The sequence below is a fragment of the Pogona vitticeps genome, chromosome 1 (assembly GCF_051106095.1).
Source record: "Pogona vitticeps strain Pit_001003342236 chromosome 1, PviZW2.1, whole genome shotgun sequence".
In the NCBI taxonomy this organism is placed as follows: Eukaryota; Metazoa; Chordata; class Lepidosauria; order Squamata; family Agamidae; genus Pogona; species Pogona vitticeps.
Genome location: NC_135783.1, coordinates 240309322 through 240335502, shown reverse-complemented (window position 1 = coordinate 240335502; position 26181 = coordinate 240309322). Strand labels below are relative to the sequence as shown.

Sequence of the window (26181 nt, the reverse complement as noted above, 5' to 3'; positions counted from 1 at the left end):
CCAAAAAGCATCCTGTAATGACGATTTATGCAGGAACAGAAAGGTACTTTAAAAAGTGGCTGCATATTAGTCAGCTATAAGTATGAGTGGTTACGAAAAATGGGTGCATAGTTACAATGGCATATATTCATTAGAAAAAGAAAATTAAAAAGTTCGCTCCAGGAGTGCAAGAACAGACAGGACAATGGCGAGAAAGAGAGTCAACATGAGACTTTGGTTCAGAACAAATTCAAGAAAATTCCTGCCTCTTTAATGTAGTATAGATTTCACTATGCTAGTTACACTTCTGAAAATGTTACAGATATGGATGGTTGCAGTACCATCTTTCCATAGGACCAAGTTTGTATTTGTTTGTGTACAACAACAGGGTCAGCTCCTTGAACAAGAACACTTCTGTAGACCTTGCTTGCCACTGGTACAGCAGCCCATTTACTTGCCCTGCTTCTCTAAGCCCAGACTGCAGCACTTCCCAGCAAGGGAAGACAAGGCATACGCAGGTTGCTTTTTCTTCCCCATGCCCACCAATAGCATGGAGGAAGAACAGGGGCAAGAAACTCCGGAGATCAGTGGGTGGCTTTAGCAGTCACCCAGTGATGGCCACCTCTGACTCCAAACCTTGTCCTCAGGGTTTTGGTTCCCTTGATCACATTCTTCTGGTAGTTAGAGGTTCAAAATGTTTGACTTCCTTTGAATTCAAGAAGAATTAGATACTCATATCTAATCTAAGGGATTAGATTAGTTGATGGGGGTAGAGTGAAAGAAAGAAAAGCCTGCTTAGATGGTTTTTCACACCAGTAAGTGGTGTGGTTCTCCTCTCATAGATTGGATACTCATATGAACCAAATTTTTGCCCTGTACTGTCTCTGGCCCTCAGTTTTCAATCCGCAAATTAGAGAAGACACTCTTTGATCTAAATCAATTCCAACTAATATTTTTTTTTCTTGTGTTTTCCCTCTTTTCTCCTTTGTCCCTTGTGATGTTTATTCTGTCTCTGACTGTTCTCTCTCACCCTCCGTGATGGACTTTGTTTCATCCTTGGTTGACCTTCTCCTGCTGCTCCTCTACTCCTACCCACCCTACCTCCGTCTCCCCCTGTCAGAATACAACGCCAAACTCCGGGACATCCGGAAGAGCATAAAAAGCCCCCCTCCTCCTCTTCACCGACAACGATCCTTCTCCTTTTCCGGTTTGTTCTGTTGCTGCTTTTCCTCCTTTACCCCTGCTTTCCCTTGCCTTACATCTCCTGCATGGACACCAGTTCCCTTGCTGTTCTATTGCATGGACACCAGAGCAAAGAGGTGGGGCTTCGTCTCACATTGTGGGAGCAGAACGATAATGCTATTTAGAGTCATTTCCAAAATGACACCATCAAAACACTGGTGTGTGTGTGTGTGTCCAGGATATAGAACAAGTAATTTTGGGGGCAGGGGCAAATATAACACTCACAGGGGATTTGGCAATTAAAGTCCAAAACTTAAATATGTTAATTTACATTAAAATACACTGGTTAGTCTTTAAGGAGCCACCACGTTTTTGCCTTTTGTTTTGGGTTTGGTTTGATATGAGTCCAAAAAGTAACTTTTCAAAGTTCTGGGTGGCCCCAAATTTGCAGAAGAAGAAAAGTATATTACTTTTTATTTTGTTTTCCTCAGATAGTACTCACTCCTTCCTGCCCACCCCCCCAGGACAGTGGTCTGTTCTGCTCTATAAAAATGTCTAAGAGCTGTCTGGACTAAAACTTTGTCCCTCTCAGGATTTGACTCTAAATACAGCCCTGCTCTAACTCTAAGCTCTTTTTATCATCTGTTGTGCTTTCCCCTCTCACCCTTGTTCCCCTTTGAAGTGTGTCTAATGAGCTCTTTGGTGGATTCATTTGCTGTGTGTGGTGTCCATTTGTGATGTGTGACCAGAAATCACTTGCAAGAAGATGGCAGGGTGGGGTGGCGGTGGTGGCTTTGTAACCTCAGTGCACAGCACACTCACTGCTGCTATATTGTTGGTGTTGTGTCAGTGTCACCACAAACGTCTGAGGGAAGAGTTGCATGTGGTGGGGTGGAAGAGGCTTGGAAGGGAGGGCTGGGAGTAAAGTCCAGGAACCAGGCTGGTCACGTGTGGTAGAGCTTGGCCACACAATGTGATTTATTTAAGGGGCTGTGTGTGTGCTGTACAAATATCGCTCGGGATGTATGTTTTACTTCAGATCTTTCCACTGTGCCTGGCAGCACTGACTGGCATCAGGAGGACAGGGGTTTCCAGTGCTGCATGGCTAGCAGAGGGAGCAAGCAAGTGGGTGTGTACATTCCTGGGTTTACTCATCAGGTTGCTCTGAACAAAGGAACCTACCCATGGATCTCAAAATCGTGGTTGTTCCATAGGGTCACATGACAGGAATGATATTTATGGAACAGGAGGACACTGAGCCAGAGGTTTTTCAGAGAAGAGCACTTAAAAAAAAACACCTGTATCATGATAGTCAGCATAATGTTTGCATTTTGTCTCTTTCATTGGTGTAGAATGTTCAGTATAAAAGCTTGACCACTATTTTCTCTCTGGTCTTAGAAATGTTTCTGAAATCATTGTTCATGCATTGTCATAATTGTATCTCAAAAAGAAAGTATGTGTTGTTGTCATTCTAACAGCAGCTGTTGTGGTTTGTTGTTTCTTCTGTGCCATTTGCCTCCAGTACAGAGTACATGCTTCTTCCGAATTCATCCACATCTTTCCCAACAGGTTTGGAATTTGGACTCATGAAAAGTGTCATAAGAGCTTTCTTTCACTGATTTAGAAACTGTCTTTCACTTCTGCCTTCCCTTTCTGCTACAGACTGTGGAATTCCCTCTAGGATTGTATGCTTGATTACTTGGTACATTAGTATATACTAATGGAATTATAGTCTGCTTCTGGATATATGTGTAGAGTGCCCCAGGGATCCTCCCCTGTAGGATCAGAATATCCGCACCATAGCTTTACATAGCAAAGGCGAGCATGAATGTTGATGACACCAATGTCAGCAGTCAAGTTGGTCTGCATGATCCCCTCTTCTGCTCATTTGCAGACACTAAGCAAGGAAAAATCTGACAACATTCATAAACCAGATTTTTTTTTTTGAAAGACTGAATTTCTTGACTTTTAGAAACAGAGGTTTAACAGCACACAACCTGCCCTAGTTTCCAATGGAATAAATCATTGGGAGGTTTAAGCTACAGTATCATATATATCTATCTGGAAATAAGTCCCACTGAATTCAGAAGGACTTCCTTCTGAGTAGATTCAGATTAAGTGTCTCCTCTCTATTCACCCTTTTCTCTCCCCCTAGGGATCCGATCTCTCTCTCTGTCTCTGACTCTCTGAGATTCCATGGATGGAGCAATTACAGTTAAAGTGCAAAGTGCTACAAGCGTGTAGTGTAGTTGCATTTCTAGTAAAAAGCTGAACTTGGATCTGCCCAAGTTTAGCTTCTAGATGTAGCATATGCTGTGGAATTGCTATGGTTCTTTCCCACCCCCCACCCCCGTCAAATAGAATTCAGGGTAGGAATCCACACAAGCATCACCATTCATTTGTAACCCTCCCATGTTTTCCCAGTTTTACTTCCTCCTTTTTTCTTACCATAGAATATCTGACTGTTTTTAAGAAGGTCTGGTGCAGTGGCCTGAGATCTAAATGCTCACAGTGCTATGCTGCCATCCTTTTAAAAAGAATTACAAAAAAAAACCCAGTGGTTGTATGAATTCCCTCTCTGTGAATATATTTTCAGTTGTTCATGGAGAAAACAACATCAAGATAAAGTTGGTTATACCCCTGTGAGACTCCAACCTTTTGCCGTTAAGATTATGATTGTGGATGCTAGGTTGCTAGCTGCTGTACACTCAATTTTGAAAGAATTTTGAAAATTTCAAAAGATTTTATAGAACAGCAGGAGGAAGGTACGTTTACCAGTGAGGCCATAATGGGGTGTTTTTGTTTATTTGGTTGGTTAGGTTAATTAAAATGAGGGAGCTTCCTAATTCTGGAGGAATATCGCCCATGAGACATAGGATCATAGAGCTGTAGAGTGGAAGGTAATTCTAGGGATCATCTTGTCCAGCCCTTTGCAATGCGGGAAATTATGGCTGGGTTTATGCTTACAGGAAGCACAGGAGGTACAATTTCTAGTTGGAAAAACCATGGTCTAACTCTATTGAGTAAAGTATTCATTTGCTCCTCACCCTTCCTTTTTCCTGCCTTTTAAAATGCACCTGATTCAGTGCTTCTGTCTTGTCTTCTAAAACCTGTTTCTAGAGGAGTCTGAACTAAGTGTGTGAGCAGAGATCCCACCACAGTTTTGTATTCTAGCTCTCACAGGCAGCTGAAATGTTTAAGTATATGCAGCTTGGTAAACCAGAGGGTGGCAAACCTTCCTTCCTTCCTTCCTTCCTTCCTTCCTTCCTTCCTTCCTTCCTTCCTTCCTTCCTTCCATCCATCCATCCACCCTAGCTAGCTAGCTAGCTAGCTAGCTAGCTAGCTAGCTAGCTAGCTAGCTAGCTAGCTACCTACCTACCTACCTACCTACCTACCTACCTACCTACCTACGAAACCCTCCCAAAGAAAAATAATATGTTACTTTTTCTGGAAGAATTTAGGAGCTGTGGTGAATCTTTTAAATAGGTTGCAAAATCCTCCTGCACCATATACCACTTTAAATACAATTCTTTAAGACCAGAAGCAAATTTCTGGTATTTTCCATCTTTGTTATTTTCAGGTTTTGGTGTCCATGTAGCCTAGGGAGCAGAAAATTGGACCCAGATCTGACACAGTGGTAAGCCCTGAGAGAAGCAATAGTTTATTCAAATGAAGGTTCTCAGAACGGACCCTTAATATTACTTTAATTATATTAAGTCACATGTCATCTATTTCTGTACTATGTTTTTCCATAACAGCTTGTGCTCAAAGCCATTCATAGAACAGACAAATCCCAAGATAAATATTAACAATTCACAGTTAAATCACGTAATGGACATATTAATTTCATTTACATTAATCTGGACACAAAAATATAATAAGGAAAGAATGGTCCCTATCTATGCAAGTATGAGCTTGTGAAGTAGGCTCCTCTGTTCTTGTTTGTTAGAAATACTGTAACAGTTCAGTTTCTCCATCTAGAAAACCCTGGAAAAGGACACCATAACTCAGAATCATTGCCAACTTATCCCGGAATAACCACACGAGACCAGGTATATGGGTTAAACATGGGCCACACTTTATTAATATTCATTCGTATTCCATGAACATGCTAATCCTCTGAGGAAAAAGGGGGGTCCTGCTGTAGTGCGGATTCAAATTCTCACTGGGTAATAGGTTGGCTCTTGCCCAGCTGCAAGGCTGGGCTCAGGCCTCAGTTATTCCCTTCATTATCAACATGGAATAACTGACGGTCTCCGAATTTCCCCGGACCCCTTTGTTCTCTCTGTACCTTTCGCGGGTCTGGTAGCGTCCCCAGCGCATCTTTACCTTCCAGCACCACGGTTGCCTACCCGGGCATGCTACTGGTCCAGATGCGCTGGAATTTGTTGCCACTACCCCATAAAACAATATCCAGTACCTTTGAATCTGCACTACCCGCCCTGTGTGACCAAATGCTACTACCTTCGTTAGGCCAACGCTCCTAGTCCAGTGTGGGATAGGCGAAAAATCCCCGCCTCCATTGGCCAATTGGGTGGCGGGTCAAAAATTCCTATCCGGCCCCCAATAGGGCGACCAGCTAATCTCACACTAGTAAATAGGGCGGGCGGGTGGGTTGCCAGTTCAGCAATGGCTGCTGAAGAACAAAGGGGGGGACCCCCTTTAAATGCCCTCTGACCTGCCCACGCCCCTTAGCCGTCCTTGCGTCCGGCCACCTGACGTCACGCGTTAATCCGGGCAAGTTGCCAAAGCCCCGCCACGATGATTGGATCCCTCTGGTCCCTCTATCGGCGTGACCAATTTGATGGCATGCAATTGCTGTTGTTGTCTTTTGAGAACAAAGGAGCTGCTGTTAGAATAATTCCATAGTCTCACTTACAGGATAAAAAAGTGCTTTTTAAATATATGAAGAGAAAGATATACACTGAAAAAATGAATTAGTTTGAATTCTGAAATCTATAATTATAGTTAGTCATGAGAAATATTAGCCACAAAGGGAACTTTCCTGTTTAGAAGTCATATACCTCTAAATACTAGTTGCTGAGTGGAAACGCCACTCCTTTCTAACCCTACTTGTTGGTTTCCCAGAAACAGTTGGGGAAGGGAGCAAGTGGTTCAAAGTATTCGACTATGAAAACCCCAAAGTCATACTGATACTCAGCCATGAAAATTATTGGATGTCTTTGGATACATTACTATCTCAGCCTGTTCTGCCTCACAGGGATGTTGTAAGGGTATAAAAGTGGATGAAGGACCATGTGTCTTGAGCTCTTTGGGGGAAAGGTAGGATATGATACATAAATGTAATTGGAGGGGGAACCCTAGCTGATAGCTATTAGAGACAGAGTGAATGTTCAGTTGTTGTTGTTTAGCCGTTTAGTTGTGTCTGACTCTTTGTGACCCCATGGAACGGAGCCTGACAGGCCCTCCTGTCTTCCACTGCCTCCCGGAGTTGGGTTAAATTCATGTTGGTCGCTCCGATGACACTGTCCAACCATCTCATCCTCTGTCGTCCCCTTCTCCTCTTGCCTTCACACTTTCCCAATATCAGGGTCTTTTCCAGGGAGTCTTCTCTTCTCATAAGGTGGCCAAAGTAATGGAGCCTCAGCTTCAGGATCTGTCCTTCCAGTGAGCACTCAGGGTTGATTTCCTTCAAAATGGATAGGTTTGTTCTCTTTGCAGTCCAGGGGACTCTCAAGAGTCTCCTCCAGCACCACAATTCAAAAGCACCAATTCTTTGGCCGTCAGCTTTCTTTAAGGTCCAGCTCTCACTTCCGTACATCATTACAGGAACAACCATAGCTTTGATTATTCTGACTTTTGTTGGCAAGGTGATGTCTCTGCTTTTTAAGATGCTGTCAAGGTTTGTCATCACTTTCCTCCCAAGAAGCAGGTTGCTTTTAATTTCGTGGCTGCGGTCACCATCTGCAGTGATCATGGAGCCCAAGAAGGTAAAATTTGTGGCTGCCTCCATATCTTCCTTTTTGATTTGCCAGGAGGTGATGGAGCCTGTGGCCATGATCTTCGTTTTTTTTTGATGTTGAGCTTCAGACCGTTTTTTGCACTCTCCTCTTTCACCCTCATTACAAGGTTCCTTAATTCCTCCTTACTTTCTGCCATCAGAGTGGTATCATTTGCATATCTGAGGTTGTTGATATTTCTTCCAGCAATCTTAATTCCGGCTTGGGATTCCTCCGGTCCGGCCTTTCGCATTATGTATTCTGCATATAAGTTAAACAACCCAGGGGACAATATACAGCCTTGATGTACTCCTTTCCCAATTTTGAACCAATCAGTTGTTCCATATCCAGTTCTAACTGTTGCTTCCTGTCCCACGTATAGGTTTTTCAGGAGATAGATAAGGTGATCAGGCACTCCCATTTCTTTAAATACTTGCCATAGTTTGGTCCACATAGTCAAAGGCTTTTGCATAGTCAATGAAGCAGAAGTAAATATTTTTCTGGAACTCTCTGGCTTTTTCCAGAATCCAGTGCATGTTAGCAATTTGGTCTCTAGTTCCTCTGCCCCTTCAAAATCCAGCTTGTACTTCTGGGAGTTCTCGGTCCACATACTGCTGAAGCCTACCTTGTAGGATTTTGAGCATAACCCTGCTAGCGTGTGAAATGAATGCAATTGTACAGTAGTTGGAGCATTCTTTGGCACTGCCTTTCTTTGGGATTGGGATGTAGACTGATATTTTCCAGTCCTCTGGCCACTGTTGAGTTTTCCAAACTTGCTGGCATATTAAATGTAGCACCTTAACAGCGTCATCTTTTAAGATTTTAAATAGTTCCATTGGATTGCCATCACCTCCACTGGCCTTGTTGTTAGACAAGCTCTCTAAGGCCCACTTGACTTCACTCTTCAGGATGTCTGGCTCAAGGTCAGCAACCACACTATCTGGGTTTTCAGGGACGTCAAAATCTTTCTAATATAATTCCTCAGTGTATTCTTGCCACCTCTTCTTGATGTCTTCTGCTTCTGTTAGGTCCCTACCATTTTTGTCCTTTATCATGTCCATCGTTGCACAAAAGGTTCCTTTAATATCTCCAATTTTCTTGAACAGATATTTGTTTTTTCCCTTTCTATTATTTTTCTCTATTTCTTTGCATTGTTCATTTAAGAAGGGCCTCTTGTCTCTCCTTGATATTCTTTGGAAGTCTGCATTCAATTTTCTGTAACTTTTCCTATCTCCTTTGCACTTTGTTTCCCTTCCCTTCTCTGCTATAGTGGGGTCTTGACTTGAGAACTTAATCCGTATTGGAAGGCGGTTCTCAAGTCAAAAAGTCTGTAAGTCAAGTCTCCATTGACCTACAGTGCATTGAAAACCGATTAATCCCGTAACAGGCCGTTTTTGTTCCATTTTGGTTTTTTTCTGGTCTGTAAGTCAAATCTCAGTCTGCAAGTCAAACCTAAATTTTGCAGCCAGAGAAGTCTGTAACTCAAAAAGTCTGTAAGTCAAGCCGTCTGTAAGTCAAGGGTCCACTGTATTTGTAATGCCTTATTGGATAGCCACTTTGCTTTCTTGCATTTGCTTTTCTTTGGGATAGTTTTTGTCACTGCCTGCAGTACAATGTTACAAGCCTCTATCCAAAGTTCTTCAGGCACTCTGTCCACCAAATTGAGTTCCTTAAATCTCTTCTTCACTTCCACTGTGTATTCATAAAGGATTTGGTTTATATTATACTTGACTAGTCCAGTGGTTTTTCCTACTCTCTTCAGTTTAAGCTTGAATTTTGCTATGGAGAAACTGATGATCAGAGCCACAATCAACTCCAGGTCTTGTTTTTGCTTTCTGTATAGCGCTTCTCCATCTTTGGCTGCAGAGAATACAGTATAATCAATCTGATAACGGTATTGCCCATCTGGTGATTTCCATGTGTACAGTCACCCTTGATCTAATCCTGAAGTGCTGTACATGCATGGTTACTTATCCCTGTACATCAACAGGTTATGCTTCCTCTGTCTGTATAGATTAATTTGTTCAAACTTATGTACATTTTAATAGGATGCTGAATGTGCTAATATGCATAAATTCTAATTCTAATTAACTTTTTTTCCAGAGCAGGAAGGTACTTAATTTGCAGTGTATACCTAAAAAGCTAAAGTATTTATTTGCTCACAGAATTCATATCTAGCTTTTCAACATCTGTTTATAAGAGCTTCCTAATCCAAACAGTATTAATCACATTTATGTTTCTTGTGCTAACATCCATTCCTTGCAAAAGCAGGCTCCTGCGGCTTTGTTCATCTGTATTTCTCTCCAAAGTTTGGCTGATTTAGACATGACTGAGCACAGCAGATGCATTTTTCCTCATACGTGCCTTCCCTGTTCACATCTAAAACAGAGGGTGGAACAAGTGGCAGCTGAGGAGCCCTTGGGCAAGAGGCTCTTACAGGAGCCCCCTCCTACTCAAGGATACCCACCCAGATAGAGTGTGTTTGTGGCTGCCTGTCCATGCCACATCCCCTCAAGAGGGAAAGGATTAAGCACGCAGAAGTTGCTTTCCTTTGTTCTCCTCTCTTCTGCCACTGCTTGAGCAGAAGAAGGCAGGTCAACAGGCAGCAAAGATCCAGCAACAGCAAGGTCAGGAGGCTCGACAAATTTTGGCAGTGGTCTCCATGTAAAGGCCTCCATGATGCTGAACCCAGAGTTAGTGTAATTATTGTGTTTGTGGCATGATGTTCACAGAAGAGGGGAGTGAAACAGCGCCCCTGTTTCCCCAGTTTGTCTCCCTGTGCTCACATTGGACCATTTAGCACATTGGACCATTTACAGCAGCTTTTCCAGGCTCTCGGGCAGAGATCTTTCTGTAATTGCTTACCTAATCCTTTTTTAAAAAAAACAGAAATATCAGAGATTGAATCTGTGGTTTTCAATAAGGAAAACAAGTCCTGTATCCCAGGAGGTCCATTGCACTGAGCCATATTTGCCCAGCTCACTCCACTTCTGTTGTCAAAACTGAGCAAAGCACTTCGGGTGATATAGATAGAGAGAACTATAGACCTGAAAGAAGAGGAGAAATGTTTTAAATCCCTGCACCTGTAAGCAATATTTCATTTTTTTCAAAGCTTCATCTGTCTGTGCTTTATATATATAACTGCCCCGACATGTCTAGCTTGGCTTTGGTAAACAGGGCCCCAGCTTGGAACATGTACTTTTTGGATTGTGGCTTCCAGACTCTTCCTGTCAGTATGTCACAAGCTAGCAATAAGTGTACCTGTTCTGGGACTCTGGGAGTTAACATTAAAAATAAATAAAGTTTCCACGCACCGGGTAGCACACTCCAGCATGTGGTGGGTACCATTAGCCACTTTGAAACGGTCATCCTGAGCTGCTGCTTTTGCTTTGTGCTATGGGTTCTGCCCCGGTCCCTACCCCCTGCTGTCCAGCGGAAGGACCAGGCTGAAGGTTACAGAAACCGATGGCCTTGCCACCAAGCTGGAATCCAAAGAGCAGGACAGGAATGTTCCTAATAAATACAGCACAGAAAGGAGAGAGCGAGAGAGCCAGAGGTGTAATTCATGAACTGGCACTTTGTGAGGGCCTGCCTTTCCCCCACTCATTCTCCATAATGCCAGCGAGGCCATTTCTCCTGAGCCAAGGCCCGGCCATTCTTGGCACTGAAACACTGGCTCCGTTCTTTCCTCCCCACCCGTCTCTGCTTTAAAGGGAAGAGGGGAACAAAGCCTAGCATAGGAAAAGGACCCCAGAAGGATTTCTAGGGCAGGAGGCATTTGAAATGTGCCTGTGGCAGCAACGCAAAGGGCACAATGGCAGCGCTCTCCTGGCGGGGGCGTGGAGTGGAATGCGTTGCCTCAGAAGGGCCATGGCTTCTCTCCAAGCTTTTTTCTTTTTCCTTGAAAATGTTAGCGGAATCATTCTGATTTTTGCCACCTCCCAAAACAGAGCCATGCCTTCCTTCAAGGACCCCGGGAACCGAAAGTTGGTGTCTTTGGTTTAACTTTGAGTTAATTATCATTCAGGAATCAGGGAAAAAAAGAGGTAAAAATTTGCTAAAGGCTCATATTGACCTTCAGGCTTGTGGCAGCAGCTGTGAAACTAGGACTCAATGGTTTAGAAACAAAGCCAGATTCCATCCTGTTTCTCTCTTGTGGGTGTAGGATGATGTGAATATAAACAGAACAGGCGTTTTCTCTGCCAGTGCATTACTCTTTGCTTCCATACGGAACTTCAAATAAGATGGCGCAGGTCAGGGAAGCAGTGAAATTGATCTGGATCCATATAGCGATGCTCCTTCTTGGATCTCTTCTAGATCTGTGGTTTTGTAGCAGAAATCCTGGGATGTTCTTGGGATTAGACCTCATGAGAAAAAGAAATCAGCGCACCTTATTAGTTCACTGAAATAAGACCATAAATTAAATTTTATTGGTGAAACTAAAGACTTTTTTGAAAAAAATGTTCAGGAAAGCTTTTAAAAAGATGTCAAACCAATCAAGCTACTGCCCTTGCGCTCATCTGCAGTGTTTGAAAAATGTTACCTTTGTGGACTACAGATCCCAGAATCCCTAAACAATCATGGCTGTTGGGAGTTGCAGCCCCAAATATGTGTATGTGTGTATTTTAAAAAAAGTAAACTCTGTTCTACCATTGAGTTATCTGTCCCCTTTTAAAGAAAAATATGGTGCTTCTTTACTGAATGAATGTAGGAGTTTGAGCTCTGCTCTCTTTTAGGCATTGGATTTTCCTTTGTTATGGATTTTAAACTTTTTGCTTGCTTTTGTCACCATGGAGCCAGGTTCCCTCCTCTTTCCTCTGGCTAATAAGTTGGCTTATGTGTCAAGAATTTTGGAGCACTGGCCAAAAATCTTATGTGTTCTCATTTCTCCCTACCACCATCACCATCATACTTTTTTTTTTTTTTTGCTTTCTCTCAGCTGTGTAAAAGGCAAAACTCTTTGCAGCTGAGAAAATGGCATAGCTGTCACTAATCCAGGAGAGATCCAGATTTGCCAAGGGGCTCAAAAGCAGCTCAAAAATCCCACAAACTTTCTTCAGAAACGTTTTTAAGGGTGCCTCCTAAAGGTATCGTTCCTTGAATCCAAGAACTTTAATGCCTCACCCCATTCAAATCTACCTCAGAGGTGAAAGGCCTGAAGGGCAAATTCATTGCTATTTATATTAACAAAGACAAATAGGTAAAATGGAGTGTGTTCCAAACTCCTGGCTCTTTTCCCTAACTGAAGTTTGAATGTGCCAAAGCTTAGCATCTCTGAAGATTGTATCTACTAGATTTAAGGAGTGGGGTAGTGAGAACTTTCTCATTGGCTGATAGTATCTGCAAAGGCATCTAGGCATTGTACTGTTGTATCCCCACAGAACTGAAGACAGTTGGATGTCTCTTGCTTGGTTTTGGCCTCATGTGTTCCCTGCCCTACAGTTTATTACACAGCTGTGGGGTGCATTTGAAGTGTTGCAGGTGCTGTTCCCAGGCAGCAGCTCTCCGTATTAACAAAAGCCAATGCAGCAGATGGCTTTCAGAACTTTCATTGTCATGCGTGCATTCAAATAAAAGATCTCATTATAGAAAGGGCATGTGTATATAAATTTTCACTAAATGAGAACCTCACATGCCATATGGTGAGATGTTTTTTCTTCACAAAAGTTTTCACATAATCAAGACTGATTTCTGCTCAAATTCTAAAGCAGAGCTTTGCACAAAGTACAGTATCCCTTTGTTGCCTGGATTTTTAGACGTGGAAGCATCGGATGGGTTGTGCACATCATGTGATGCCTCATCTAGTCCTTCTGTGCTTGTTGTGGTTGTTCTTTGCTTCATAAAGGAAAAATACATCAGTTTGGCACAGAAATATTTTGTACAAATGGCAGAAAAGTCAAAGGAGGGAGGAAAGGATCTGTTGTCTTTTCTCACACTAGAGGAGAAAACTTGCAGAGATTTGTGACTTCTGGATTGTCTGTCTCATTCATGAAATTTTGTTAGTTGCAATAGGATAAATATACATAACAGACTTAAGGTAGTAATGGGAGAGTATGGACAGAAAAAAACTAACAAATTTGATATGAATATACAGTACATATTGTGATACACCAAGATCACCCGCAGACTGCAAGAAAGCAGCACCTTTACAGCACACCATTTAGAACAGTGGTTCTCTGTGTTGGCTGTTTGACTGCTTGAATTGACAACCTGAAAAGAGTACAATATTAAGCTCAGTAATATTGTATTCCTACACTTAGAAATCTAGTGTATGGAAAGTGCTGATCTGGGAACTTCCCCTCTTGTCTCTTAAAATTGAAGAAAGTGTTAAACAATGGCAAACTGTTAATAGTGTTTTTGAACCAAACTAGATAGCTCAGTGAGTTACGCATCTAGTTCTGGAGCCAAAGGTTGGGAGTTCAGTTCCCCACTGTGCTTCCCAGAAGAGCCAGCCTGTGTGGCCTTAGGCAAGCTGCACAGTCCCAGCATGCCCCAAGAAGAAGGGAATGGTAAACCTGAGTACTCTCTACCTAGAAAATGCTGAAAAGGGTTGCCATAAATCAAATTGATTTGACAACACACAGTTGCTTTTAATAGGAGACAAAATTCCTTAAGTGAAGATATCTGTCACAGTAAGAGAACTTTTCAGACCTCCTGCAGTTTGCAGATTAGCTTACTTTTTTGTGTGATTGGTCATAAGGAAATACACCTAGCTTTGTCTGAAAGTACGATAACTCAGTATAGAGGACCTTACGTGTAATTATTATGACTCAGTTGTAATGGATGTTATTAAGACAGTGGAACCAGTTACCTCAGGAGTTGGTGAGTGCTCCAACACTGGAGGCATTCAAGAAAAAATTGGATACTCACTTGGCAGATATGCTTATTGTATTCCTGTGTTGAGCAGAGGGTTGACTTGATGCCCTTGTAGGCCCCTTCCAACTTCACTTTTCTATGATTCTATGATTCTAAGATAGCCAGGCCAAGTACCCAACGAAATCAAGACCTAGTTCATAGGTTCAGAATCATGTATCTGGAATACTGATTTCAGCATCTGCTGTCTATAAGCTATACAGTAACTCTTACATATCTGTTCCGAGTTGTCAGTGATTTTGGGAATTGTTGTTTCCCCCTTTTGTGTGTAGCTTTGTTCCCATGCTTACATCACCTGGAACTATTGCTTCAGTGACTACTTTATTCCTGCTTGTAGCTCAGTGTGGTCTGGGATTGTATAGATGGTTCTGTGGACGGCTCCTAAATAGGTAAGCCGTGCACCAGTATTCATGGGTTTGTAGTCAAGGTTGGGTAGATGAATTATTTGTTCTTTCCACATCCATTAGCTATTGTTTTCCCCTTTGTTTCTGATGTATGTGCCTGTCCCGTCTAGCAAGCATGATATGCAAATGTTGAAGTGTGGGAGAGAGGCATGAAGATGTGGAAGAATACATATCTGATGGAGAAGTCCAAGTGGTCAAAAGTTGCAAAGTTCTATCAATTGAATAAAGTGGGGAATAATCAACAGATAGGAGGCAGATATTTAGCCCTATATAACTCATCAAGGACTGGTCCATAGACTGGGAAAGCTCTTCCCCTCCCTAACTGCAAAGGGTCAAATTAGGATATGGGGCATCTATGCCAATGTCAAATCTTCCAGAAGTCCTGCTCATGTGACCAGTCCTTCAGAAATGAAGGATGTAGCATCACATAAACAGGGCATCCAGCAGAAGCTCCATGCCCATTTTTTAATGCAGTAAACACTTTGTACAGGTGTTTTTAAATTTGGGAATAGATTTAGTGCTATTTTAAATTGCGCTTGCTGGTTCTCACTCTAACCAGTTTATTCATTTTATTCCTCTTTAATCAATAGTTTCATCCCAATGTCCTTTTTTTCCCTGTGCCAGGACACAGCCTAAAGATCTGAATACTGGTCCTGTGTTTTTACAGGCATTCTAGATGTGTTCAGGCTGCCAATCTCCTTTTTCTCATGTTGCAATTGAACTTTCAGGAGTGCAGTCCCCACGGGAGAAGTCTCCCGAAGAAACCGAAGCCCCTGTCCGGAGACGTACTACCAGTGAGGGCCAGTATGAGAACAGTCCCCAGGACCCAAGCTCACCACGAAGCCCTACTGTCCGGTCTCCAGTTCACTGTGTCTCACCTGAGGTGGTCAGCACCATTGCTGCCAACCCTGGAGGAAGGCCCAAAGAGGTATGCCTATAAACACTGGTTTTCCTAGTAGCTATACTGCTTGATTACCTGGAAACCCAGGTAGAAAGGCGTGTGCTTTGATCCCAGTGCTTGGTAGCAGGTGGAAAAGGCCAGGATGTTGAAGGAAAAAGAGTCTAGTTTGATGCATGTACAGACGATTTTGCCCAAATGCCCTTCGGGTGTAACTCTTCTTTCATTTGGGGAAATAGCTGTACTGCTTTGAGCTGTGAAATTCATATGGTGCTTCTCATTTGTCGAATAATAAAGGCTGGAATACCATGTCTACCTTGCACATATGTTGTCAGGATTAGATATAGCCACCACTGTGTCTTCCTTTCTGACATTTTGGGGGAACGGAGGACAATCAGAAAGCAGGAGAAAGTTCTCTGAAATTTGAGCTGAGAGAAAGGAGTGAGTAAGGCAAGTATAGGCAACATAAAAGAGTAGGTGGTTATAAGCCTTAGCTGAATGAAGCCAAAGATCCAGTGCAAAGACAAAAGATGTTGCTGTCCAGTTTCTGCAGGGTGGGACTGAATGCAATGGGAATGTTTTGAAATCTGAGCTGATTCTCTTTTTCCCTCCACCCTTCCTTTCACAGCCTCATCTCCACAGCTATAAGGAGGCTTTTGAAGAGATGCAAGGGACCCCTCCAAGCAGCCCACCTTCCAGTGGTGGTGAGACCTCCCCCCCAACCCCCGCCTTCCCTGTCTCACCACAAACCCCTTACAGTAACCTGTGTAAGTTCTGTGGCTTGGGCAAGTGATGGGGTTGAGGGTTGGGGGTGAGGCTGGTGGGTGGCTTTGTCAAAGCCAGACTTAGAGGCAGCCAGTTCAACCATTCTCAGCTTCCTGACACCCACCACCATTTTAATCACAACCTCATTTTCTTGTTTCTTTCCGTCTTCCAGTCTCAGCTCCTTCCCTCTCACTTTTTCATCTCTGCTTGCCACAGTCTTCTCATGATGCCACTGTGAAGTGTGCCTTCACTTACTATAAGGATCACAACGGGAAAGTTCTGCAACTCTTGAGGGCCACTCAGGGCAGGGGTTGGGGGTGGGCAGAGGGTGCATAGGGTATAACCAGAGCCATGCACTACCAGCAAATGATGAAGACAGTAGCTGCAATGCCACTGCAAAAACTACAAAAGCATGGCCATATATTGTCTCTGCTCTCTCTTCATTACTCACTGCATACAATCCCTAACCAGGCAGTGTTAAATCATGTAGAGGAAATGCATTAGGAGGGGATTGCACTAGTTTAATGGTTCCCAACCTTGAGTCCCCAGATGTTTTGGACTAAAACTCCCAGCCTTCATCTCTAGCTGTGCTGGCCAGGATTTCTGGAAGTTGTAGTCCAAGAACATCTGGGGACCCAAGGTTGGAAACCAGTATTCTAGTTCCATCCCAGTTTTGTTGCCCTGCTACCTGTGAATGGCAATGAGTCAGAAAGAAGACTTTCCTGTATCTGTGAGGGCTTGCCCACATTAATTAGAGGCTAGGTTCTCATTAGGTTTCTAGTAGAGGTCCACCTTGTGGATATGGACGGCTATACTCTCCATCCTCATCCCTTGCCACATGTAGAGGGTGATGGGACCAGAGACAGAGAGGCTAGTGTACTCCTCTCATTGTGTGTGTTAGCTGTCTGTGCTTTAATAAAATAATTGCCATGGAGGTCCACACAGCACGACTGCAGAGCCGAAGGCTCACCAATTTGAATAAAGCCCACCGGCCGTGAAGGATTTTCCCATTCATGGCTTGATATTCCTTCTGTTCTTATTGTGTGCTTGAGATAGGATAGGGATATAATTAAACTGCAATATATAAACGGTGGACTGTTTCTGGCTTTGTGAAATACCAGTTACGGCGGCCTCTTGTAGGAAAATTAGTCCATTGTTTCATGGATCTTTGAATGGCAGAAATCCAGGAATAAGTCACAACTAGAGGAGGCCTACTAGATTGGTGGGAATTTGGTGAGTCAACAGCTATGTAAGTTCCACTGCTTCAGTGAACCTGCTCCGGTTGCTACATACTTCTAGATTTCAGCCATTGATACAAAACGTACACCTTTCTATATCAGGGGAAGGGGGATTAATATAAGAAAAGAGTTCATGTCAAAATCTTGCTTATCTTAGCATGGGGAAATAGGAGAAACTGGATCGACAAGATTGTTACACCCTATTGACAACAGAATCTTTATATCCATCAGCAACACTTAGTTATGCATACAGGTTCAGCAATGTATTTGTAAGAACGCCATGATTTATTAACCTCTTTAAAACACTCATATAGGCAAACTTCCTTCCTTACTCGGGGAAACGTATTAGTCTATACTCTGAGAAATCCCAGTGCGTAAACTCTACATGGGGACATCCTGCACTGGTTATTCTAAATGAGGAATTCCTCTGTGAAACATCTGTCAGGATCATGGACTAAATCAGTAATTATGTTTCTCTGACTGACAGTTTTAACATTGCTGCCAAGTCCGATGTTAAAGTCCTAGCAATCCCTTTGGTTTCATTCTTGAAGGATATTCTGACCCATGTAGTGTTCCAGAGATTTTGTCTTTTATTGTTTTAGGACAAAAGAGTCATTTGCCCACTCATCGAAAAGCCACATGTCACACATATCAGTGAGTTTCACCACCATTTACAGCCTTTTGTAGGCATGGAAAACAAATACTCAGAACATAGCAAAGCTGGTGAGATAGAAAGGGAATGAGATCTCTTTGTTACACCTAAAACCAGAGTCTATTTGTCAAATGGCCCCAAGGAAGTTTATGTAATATCTGTACTTTTGGCACAGAAATCTGACTTTAGGTAATTTTCCTCTGGTTTCCTCTGAGCCTCTGACTCTTGAGGGAGGGAGAGAGGGGCAGATGTTTTCTGCAGGTGGAGGGAAATGAACAATAGCCCAAACCCTAAAGACATACTTGAAACAGCATTTCAGTTTTCATACACTTCCCCAACAGGACACATGCTGGTGCAGAACAGATTTGGGGAAGGGCTGCATCAGGTCACTGCCTGGAAAGGTCCAGTGCTCGTCCATCACAAACACTCAGCTTTAAGGCTCCCCCGCCCCCCAGTTCTTCTGCTTATCGTTTGGTGGAAAGACAGGTTTTAAATTACAAACAAAAAGAAGCAAGGAGGATAGGTAGGTAGGAAGAAAGAAGGAGAACTCCATATGTTTCCACCACTACATACTATAAAAAGTTATACATACTGTAAAAAGTTTCTCTACAAGGCCTGTCTGGTTTATGCTCTGCATGGCTATGAGTTTAGGATATTTTCCATGGGTACTCCTTCAAGCGTCACATAAAAATGAATACCATGTTAGTTCCCTTTTAAAAAATATAAGCTTGGCCATTTCAAGACAGAAAGTACAAAGTACATTCAAATTGGCAGTAGCCAACACCAGCATTCACTACTAGATCAGTGGTGTTAATGACAGTCCAAAGCATGTCCTCCCTCCCTCTTCTCTGTGTGTATGTAAAGAGATACAGATGTACACATAGTTACACCTGCCTGAAGAATTTGTGCGTTTAGATGTTTTACTGTTTCGCTGTTCCTTTAGATCAAGCACATCTGGAGGATTTAACAGGCTAGTTTTAGGAGTTGTGCCCTACGTCCAATTGAGACAATATCAGTGTCAATATAATTCCATTCATTTGACCAGAATACTCCACATGTGATCTAGCCTATCTGCAGTACTCATTCCTTACAGCCAAACTACACAGCAACAGTTACAGTCACAATATAGTATATATAGTTCTCCAAGTAAACTCATGTTACTAAATGCTGTGCATCTGGTCTATGTATTCTGATAGAGGGCCAAGCAGTACAGTCCATGGATATCTCAAGATGTTGGTGTCTGCTGAACTGCTGCAGCTATAGGGTGGTGGTGGTGGGAATCCTGGTCTTTAAACCCCTGTTGCATGCCCCACCTTCTTTACTCTTCTAGTCAAGCATGTTTCTGTCTAAGTAAACCTCGATAACTTGGTGGTGGGTTTTGAAAACTACAGGCTCAGCTTTGAGCAGTTATGCTCCCATTTCACCAGGCCAGCACCAACATGGCTGTGTGGAACAAATGCAGTGAACCAATGAGCAAATGGGAAAGCGCAAATATACCACTGTGAATGGGGAACCATCATTTTAAGAACAATGTGATTCTAAGCAGGAAATGACACAGATGCTCCTGAAAGAGGATGCCTTATGTTTGTTGTTGTTTAGTTGACCCTTCGTGACCCCATGGACCAGAGCACGCCAGGCCCTCCTGTCTTCCACTGCCTCCTGGAGCTTGGTCAAATTCATGTTGGTCGCTTTGATGACACTGTCCAACCATCTCGTCCTCTTTCATACCCTTCTCCTCTTGCCTTCACACTTTCCCAACTCCTGGGAGTCTTCTCTTCTCATGAGATGGCCAAAGTATTGGAGCCTCAGCTTCAGGATCTGTCCTTCCAGTGAGCACTCAGGGTTGATTTCCTTCAAAATGGATAGGTTTGTTCTCCTTGCAGTCCAGGAGATTCTCAAGAGTCTCCTCCAGCACCACAATTCAAAAGCATTAATTCTTCGGCGGTCAGCCTTCTTTATGGTCCAGCTTTCACTTCTGTACATTGCTACTGGAAAAACCATAACTTTGACTATGCAGACCTTTGTTGGCAAGGCAATATCTCTGCTTTTTAAGATGCTGTCCAGGTTTGTCATTGCTTTCCTCCCAAGAAGCAGGCGTCTTTTAATTTCGTGGCTGCTGTCTCCATCTGCAGTGATCATGAAGCCCAAGAAAGTAAAAGCTGTCACTACCTCCTTATCTTCCCCTTCTATTTGCCAGGAGGTGATGGGACCAATGGCCATGATCTTAGGTTTTTTTGATGTTGAGCTTCAGACCATTTTTTGCTCTCTCTCCTCTTTCACTCTCATTAAGAGATTCTTTAATTCCTCCTCATTTTCTTCCATCAGAGTGGTATCATCTGCATATCTGAGGTTGTTGATATTTCTCCCAGCAATCTTAATTCTGGTTTGGGATTCCGTCCAGCCTTTCACAGGATGTATTCTGCATATAAACCGAATAAGCAGGGAGGCAATATGCAGTACAGCCTTGATGTACTCCTTTCCCAATTTTGAATCAATCAGTTGTTCCATTTCCAGTTCTAACTGTTGCTTCCTGTCCCACATATAGATTTCTCAGGAGATAGACAAGGTGGTCACGCACCCCCATTTCTTTAAGAACTTGCCATAGTTTGCTGTGGTCCACACAGTCAAAGACTTTTGCATAGTCAATGAAGCAGAAGTAGATATATTTCTGGAACTCTCTGGCTTTCTCCATAATCCAGTACATGTTAGCAATTTGGTCTCTAGTTCCTCTGCCCCTTCAAAATCCAGCTTGTACTTCTGGGAGTTCTCGGTCCACATACTGCTGAAGCCTGCCTTGGAGGATTTTGAGCACAACCTTGCTAGCTTGTGAAATGAGTGCAATTGTATGGTAGTTGGAGCATTCTTTGGCACTGCCCTTCTTTGGGATTGGGATTTTTTCCAATCCTCTGGCCACTGCTGAGTTTTCCAAACTTGCTGGCATATTGAGTGTAGCATCTTAACAGTGTCATCTTTTAAGATTTTAAATAGTTCCACTGGAATGCCATCACCTCCAATGGCCTTGTTGTTAGCCATGCTTTCTAAGGCCCACTTGACTTCACTCTCCAGGATGTCTGGCTCAAGGTCAGCAACCACACTGTCTGGGTTGTCCGGGACATCCACATCTTTCTGATATAATTCCTCTGTGTATTCTTGTCACCTCTTCTTGATGTCTTCTGCTTCTGTAAGGTCCTACCATTTTTGTCCTTTATTATGTTCATCTTTGCACAAAATGTTTCTTTAATATCTCCAATTTTCTTGAACAGATCTCTGGTTTTTCCCTTTCTATTCTTTTCCTCTATATCTTTGCACTGTTCATTTTAGAAGGCCCTCTTGTCTCTCCTTGATATTCTTTGGAAGTCTGCATTCAATTTTCTGTAACTTTCCCTATCTCCCTTGCATGTTGTTTCCCTTCCCTTCTCTGCCATTTGTAAGGCCTTGTTGGTCAGCCACTTTGCTTCTTGCATTTCCTTTTCTTTGGGGTGGTTTTTGTTGCTGCCTCCTGTACAATGTTACGAACTCTATTTATTTATTCAATTATTTATTTATTCAATTTATATGCCGCCCACACTACCCAGAGGTCTCTGGGCGTCTCTATTAGCCTTTGCCCAGCTTCATTTTGAAATCCAAGGCCAAACTTACCTGTTGTTCTTTTTATCTCTTGACTCCCTATTTTATCATTCCAGTCCCCTATAATGACAAGAACATCTTTCTTGGTGTAAGTTCCAGAAGTTGTTATAAGTCTCCATAGAACTGGTCAATTTCCGCATCCGTGGTTGGTACATAAACTTGGATTGCTCTGATGTTGAAAGGTCTGCCTTGGATTTGTATCAAAATCATTCTATCCTTTTTGAGATTGTATCCCAGTACAGTTTTTCCCACTCATTTGTTGACTATGAGGGCTACTCCATTTCTTCTACGGGATTCTTGCCCACAAGTAAATATGATAATCGTCTGAATTGAATTCACCCATTCCCATCCATTTTAGTTCACTGATGCCCAGGATGTCAATGTTTATTCTTGCCATCTCCTCTTTGACCACATCCAGCTTCCCAAGGTTCATAGATCTTACATTCCAGGTTCCCATGCAGTAATTTTCTTTGCAACATTGGGCTTTTCTTTCACTTCCAGGCACGTCCGCAGATGAACATCCTTTCGGCTTTGGCCTAACTGCTTCATTAGCTCTGGAGCTACTTGTCCTTGTCCTCTGATCTTCCTCAGTAGCATGTTGGACGCTTTCTGACCTGAGGAGCTCATCTTCCAGCATCATATCTCTTAGCCTTTTGTTTCTGTCCATGGATTTTTCTTGACAAAGATACTGGAGTGGCTTGCCAGTTCCTGCTCCAGGTGGATCGCATTTAGTCAGAACTCTCCATTATGACCTGTCCATCTTGGGTGTCCCTGCACGGCATAGTCCATAGCCCCTTTGCCACGACAAGGCAGCAGTCCATGAAGGGAGACCAGGGTTCAAATCCCACTCAGCCATGGAAACTCACTGCGAGGAAGTGGAACTGATAGAACCACTCCTTAAATTTTTCACTTACCTTGACAGCTCTGTTGGGGAAAATATAAGTTGGTTCAAACATAACAACACCTAACATAACGAAGTAGATAAATAAATATAACTGCAGTTGATACGAAATCATTTCAACAGATACCACTCTACTTCTTTCAAAGGAACCCATAACTTAATCTCATGCATGTTTACTTGGATGAGATTCCTATTGAATCAGCAGGATTTCTTCCCAAAGAAGAATAGGATTGTAGGCTTCATGCCAATTATCTCTTGTTTAAGAGAAACGTATTTTATTTGGGAGAACAGATATGGACTTCTTTCTAGTTCTTTGTTAGAATGAGGCAGTCTGAAAACCTTCAGTAGCCTGAGTCTTCAGCTTTCCCCATCCATTGCTTTCAGATCAAGCTGTATGAAATGATTTTGTTATTAACATCTGTTTGCTTTGCCAACAAACCAAAGAGGGAGCTTGACGGGCTGTCTGTAAAGCTGTCATGGCCTGTGCAAGTGAATAACAAAAATGTCAGTACTGTGCATGGTCTCAGGGATGCAGATTGGCCACAGGAAGATATCTTGTGTGATATGAAACTACTCTATATGGAATTTCCCAATTGCTCCTTGGCACTGAGCAAAGAGTCCTAGCCAGGTAAGCTGATCTGTGATGAAATTGTGGCCTTTGGTAACTGGCTTTCCTTTAACACACCTGCCTCCCTCCCTCCCTCCTCCTCCTCCTGTGGCCCTGGCGTGGGTACCCATCTGAAGCCGTAAGTTAAAGGAATGCAATAGAAGTCATGGAGGGTGTGTTGAAAATTTCCTCAACAGACAATAGTACCTTTGTCTCCATACATCTACTAATCCTTAGGACAAGAATTTGAAATTCAAGCTAGAAAACCTGGATTGTTTTGGAACTGGTGCAGTGACAGCAGCAATGCTGATAGAATGGGGTTCTGGGTGCTTGTGAGATTTGCTGTTGCAAGCACATCATATGTATACATCTGCATTTATTTGCTTCATTGCTGCCTACTGTGTATGTATCCAGTGTATACACACAATGGCTATCCTCTATGTTATTCTATTTTTCCCTCCCCTGAGTAGATCTAAAACCCAATATATGCTGATGCAGTTATGGAAACCTATGTCGTAAATAAAGGCATATGTCAACATATATACAGTTTATGACATATGCTGTTTATGACTAGTGCTGGGAGTACCTTGTTTTGTCTTTTGGTCATGATGTTTACAGATGCATGTCTTCTTTGTGGTAATCACATGACAGAAGGTGATGTTACCATTCATCCACCAACTGTTTTTAAAAACATATTGGCAGTGGCATAGTAATGCTGTAGTCATTCGCTGCCGAGGATATTTCTGTTTTGTAGCTGTTGTACTGGGCAGATAAAGAGAAAATTGGAAATTGTTAGATACCCATTATAAAGTGTCTAACCTATAATCCCACAAAGGGCTGCAAATGGGAAATATGACAATGCAAGATTGGGAAACTTGATGGTTATACCGAATATTTTGTGTTCTTAATGGGTACGGACAAAGCCATGTGGCATATTTAAAAGGTGAATCACCACTCCTGGAGTCTTCCAAAAATCCACCTACAGTGTGACAAAAGTTCTGTATCTTAGAAAAAGGAAAGACTGAAATATGGCGATATCCACTATATGAATTATTTCCCAGGGATGTTCTGCAAAGAAGAGTAAAGGGAGAAAGATTGCCTGCCAGTGTTTTTTATTTTTATTTTTTTTTGTTTTGGCAATTTAGTGCAAAGAAACAATTTAGGTTTGTTTTGGTCCTCTTTGAAAACAAGCATTTAACTCCATGCCATTGACAGTTTGGAATCAGATTGACTGCTGTTTCATCACAGAATAGATAGAGAATCTGAAGAGGCAGTTATGCTCTTATTAGAATAATATGATAGATATTGTTCCAAGATTGAAGGGATGAATGATGTGAAACCATTCTTAATGCCATTAGAAACTGGGGGGTGTTGTTTACTTTGAAAGGGGACAGGTCATGTCCTGCTGAAAAGCTTTGTCAGTTAGGAATAACTTGGCCTTGTATGTATGTCCAGGAAAGCTGCTAGGTTTGTTTTTTTTTCTTTTCCTTTTTACTAGCTGTACTCAAGCACCACGCACTTCTACCTTAGGCACATTAATGGGCAGGTAATAGTAGTGGGATGTTTCCTGCTTTCTCCCTGTCCAGCCAAAGCTAGAAGGCAAAGCCTTCTAGTGCTAGCACAGGGCAAGGTGTTATCTGGCTATGGAATTGTTGCTGCTTAAACAGATGTTCTTCTTTGTCCTGGTTTTGAGATTACAGGAGAGAGACCCTTCTATTTCCACTTCATATAAGCCTCTAGGAAACCTGCTCTTTTTTTTTCTTTTTTTTTTTACATAAAGCATAGGGCTGGCTTGCTTTCTTTTGCCCAAGAGAGAATAGTGTTTTTCTTTTAAAATCAAAGGCATAACCCAGAGACAAAGGTACTCCCTCTTGACATCTGTGTTCCTGTGGATTCAGTAAGCCAGCTACCCAGATCATTTCCAACCACACATGGACACAGGAAACACCATCATGTTTAGCTTTTTGTATCGGCTGGTCTTTAGAAACAAACCTAGAGATGCCAGGAATTCTTAGACTTTTGATGGAATTGATCTCTTTGTATTCTGTTCTATTGATATATTTCTCTCCATGTGTCCTTTTGACAATAGTGCGCTCTCCACCAGGACTGGCCAAAACTCCACTTTCAGCTTTGGGCTTAAAACCTCACAACCCAGCTGAGATTTTGTTGCAGCATTCTGGAGGTAAGTGAGTGCCTCGGGAGCCATAGAGAGAGAGAATGAGAGAGAGAGAGAGAGAGAGAGAGAGGCTGTTCTCAAGCAAACAGACATATGAATATGATAATGCCTGAAATTCTCTTCATGCAACAATGCTGTGTAAGGCTGATGATGTCATCAGCAACTGTGATTGTTTGGAAATAAAATATTTCCGATCCCTTTCAAAGTTTTTGAGAGTCCTGTGGGATTCCTGCTGTCATGGGGGAAGCCATTGGAGACTACAGGAGTTTTTTTTGGAGGGGGGTGTAATTTCTGAAAATCACTTCATCTGGAAGTCATTCTAGCAGTGGGAATTTTCAGAAATTAAAGACTTCCCCCATGCCTTCCTCAACAGTTTCCCCATGAGGGTAGGAATTCCAAGAGAACCTCAGGAATTCTGGTTGGGCTAGGGTGGGGAGATCAGAAATATTTTATTTTTGAAACACCACTGCAGTTAACGACATCAGCTTTACTCAGTGCAACTTACAACAACAGAATTGCAGGCAAGATTTTTGTTTAACCAGCCCTTTCTGATATATGACTGCCTGTTTCTTCGAGACAGAACATAACACGCAAAAAGCATGAAGTAGTTTTGAAAGCAGCCTCTGTGTCAGACTTTATTTTCATCCTGCCTGAAACTGATTTTAGCTTTGGACTATAAGTAGATCATATCTCCTTCGATTTGACAGTATTTGCTATAGTAATAGTAGAAAAGCTCACCATTCAAACAAGATTTCAATGTGTGATCCAGTATGCTATACAGTGGGGTCTCTACTTAAGAACATCCCTACTTAAGAACAATCCAACTTAAGAACAGCTCCATTTGCTAAATTTTGCTTCTACTTGAGAATAGAAATCCAAGATAAGAACAGGAAAAAAAACCTTTCCTGCTCTTTTTTTA

The 26181-nt window shown here is 42.4% G+C and overlaps 1 protein-coding gene across 24 annotated transcripts in view; it reads left to right on the top strand.

Moving 5' to 3' along the window:
* TNS1 (tensin 1) overlaps positions 1-26181 on the top strand; it is a 404124-nt gene that overhangs the window by 339009 nt on the left and 38934 nt on the right. For 10 of the 24 annotated variants that reach the window (XM_020805057.3, XM_020805048.3, XM_072985267.2 and 7 more), the window contains 4 exons: positions 1100-1186; positions 15127-15326; positions 15925-16063; positions 25176-25268. In XM_020805057.3, coding sequence (XP_020660716.3) covers positions 1100-1186; positions 15127-15326; positions 15925-16063; positions 25176-25268 — 519 coding nt within the window. The remainder of the gene's footprint in view (positions 1-1099; positions 1187-15126; positions 15327-15924; positions 16064-25175; positions 25269-26181) is intronic. The other 14 variants (XM_020805096.3, XM_020805086.3, XM_078381362.1 and 11 more) reach the window with 3 other exon arrangements.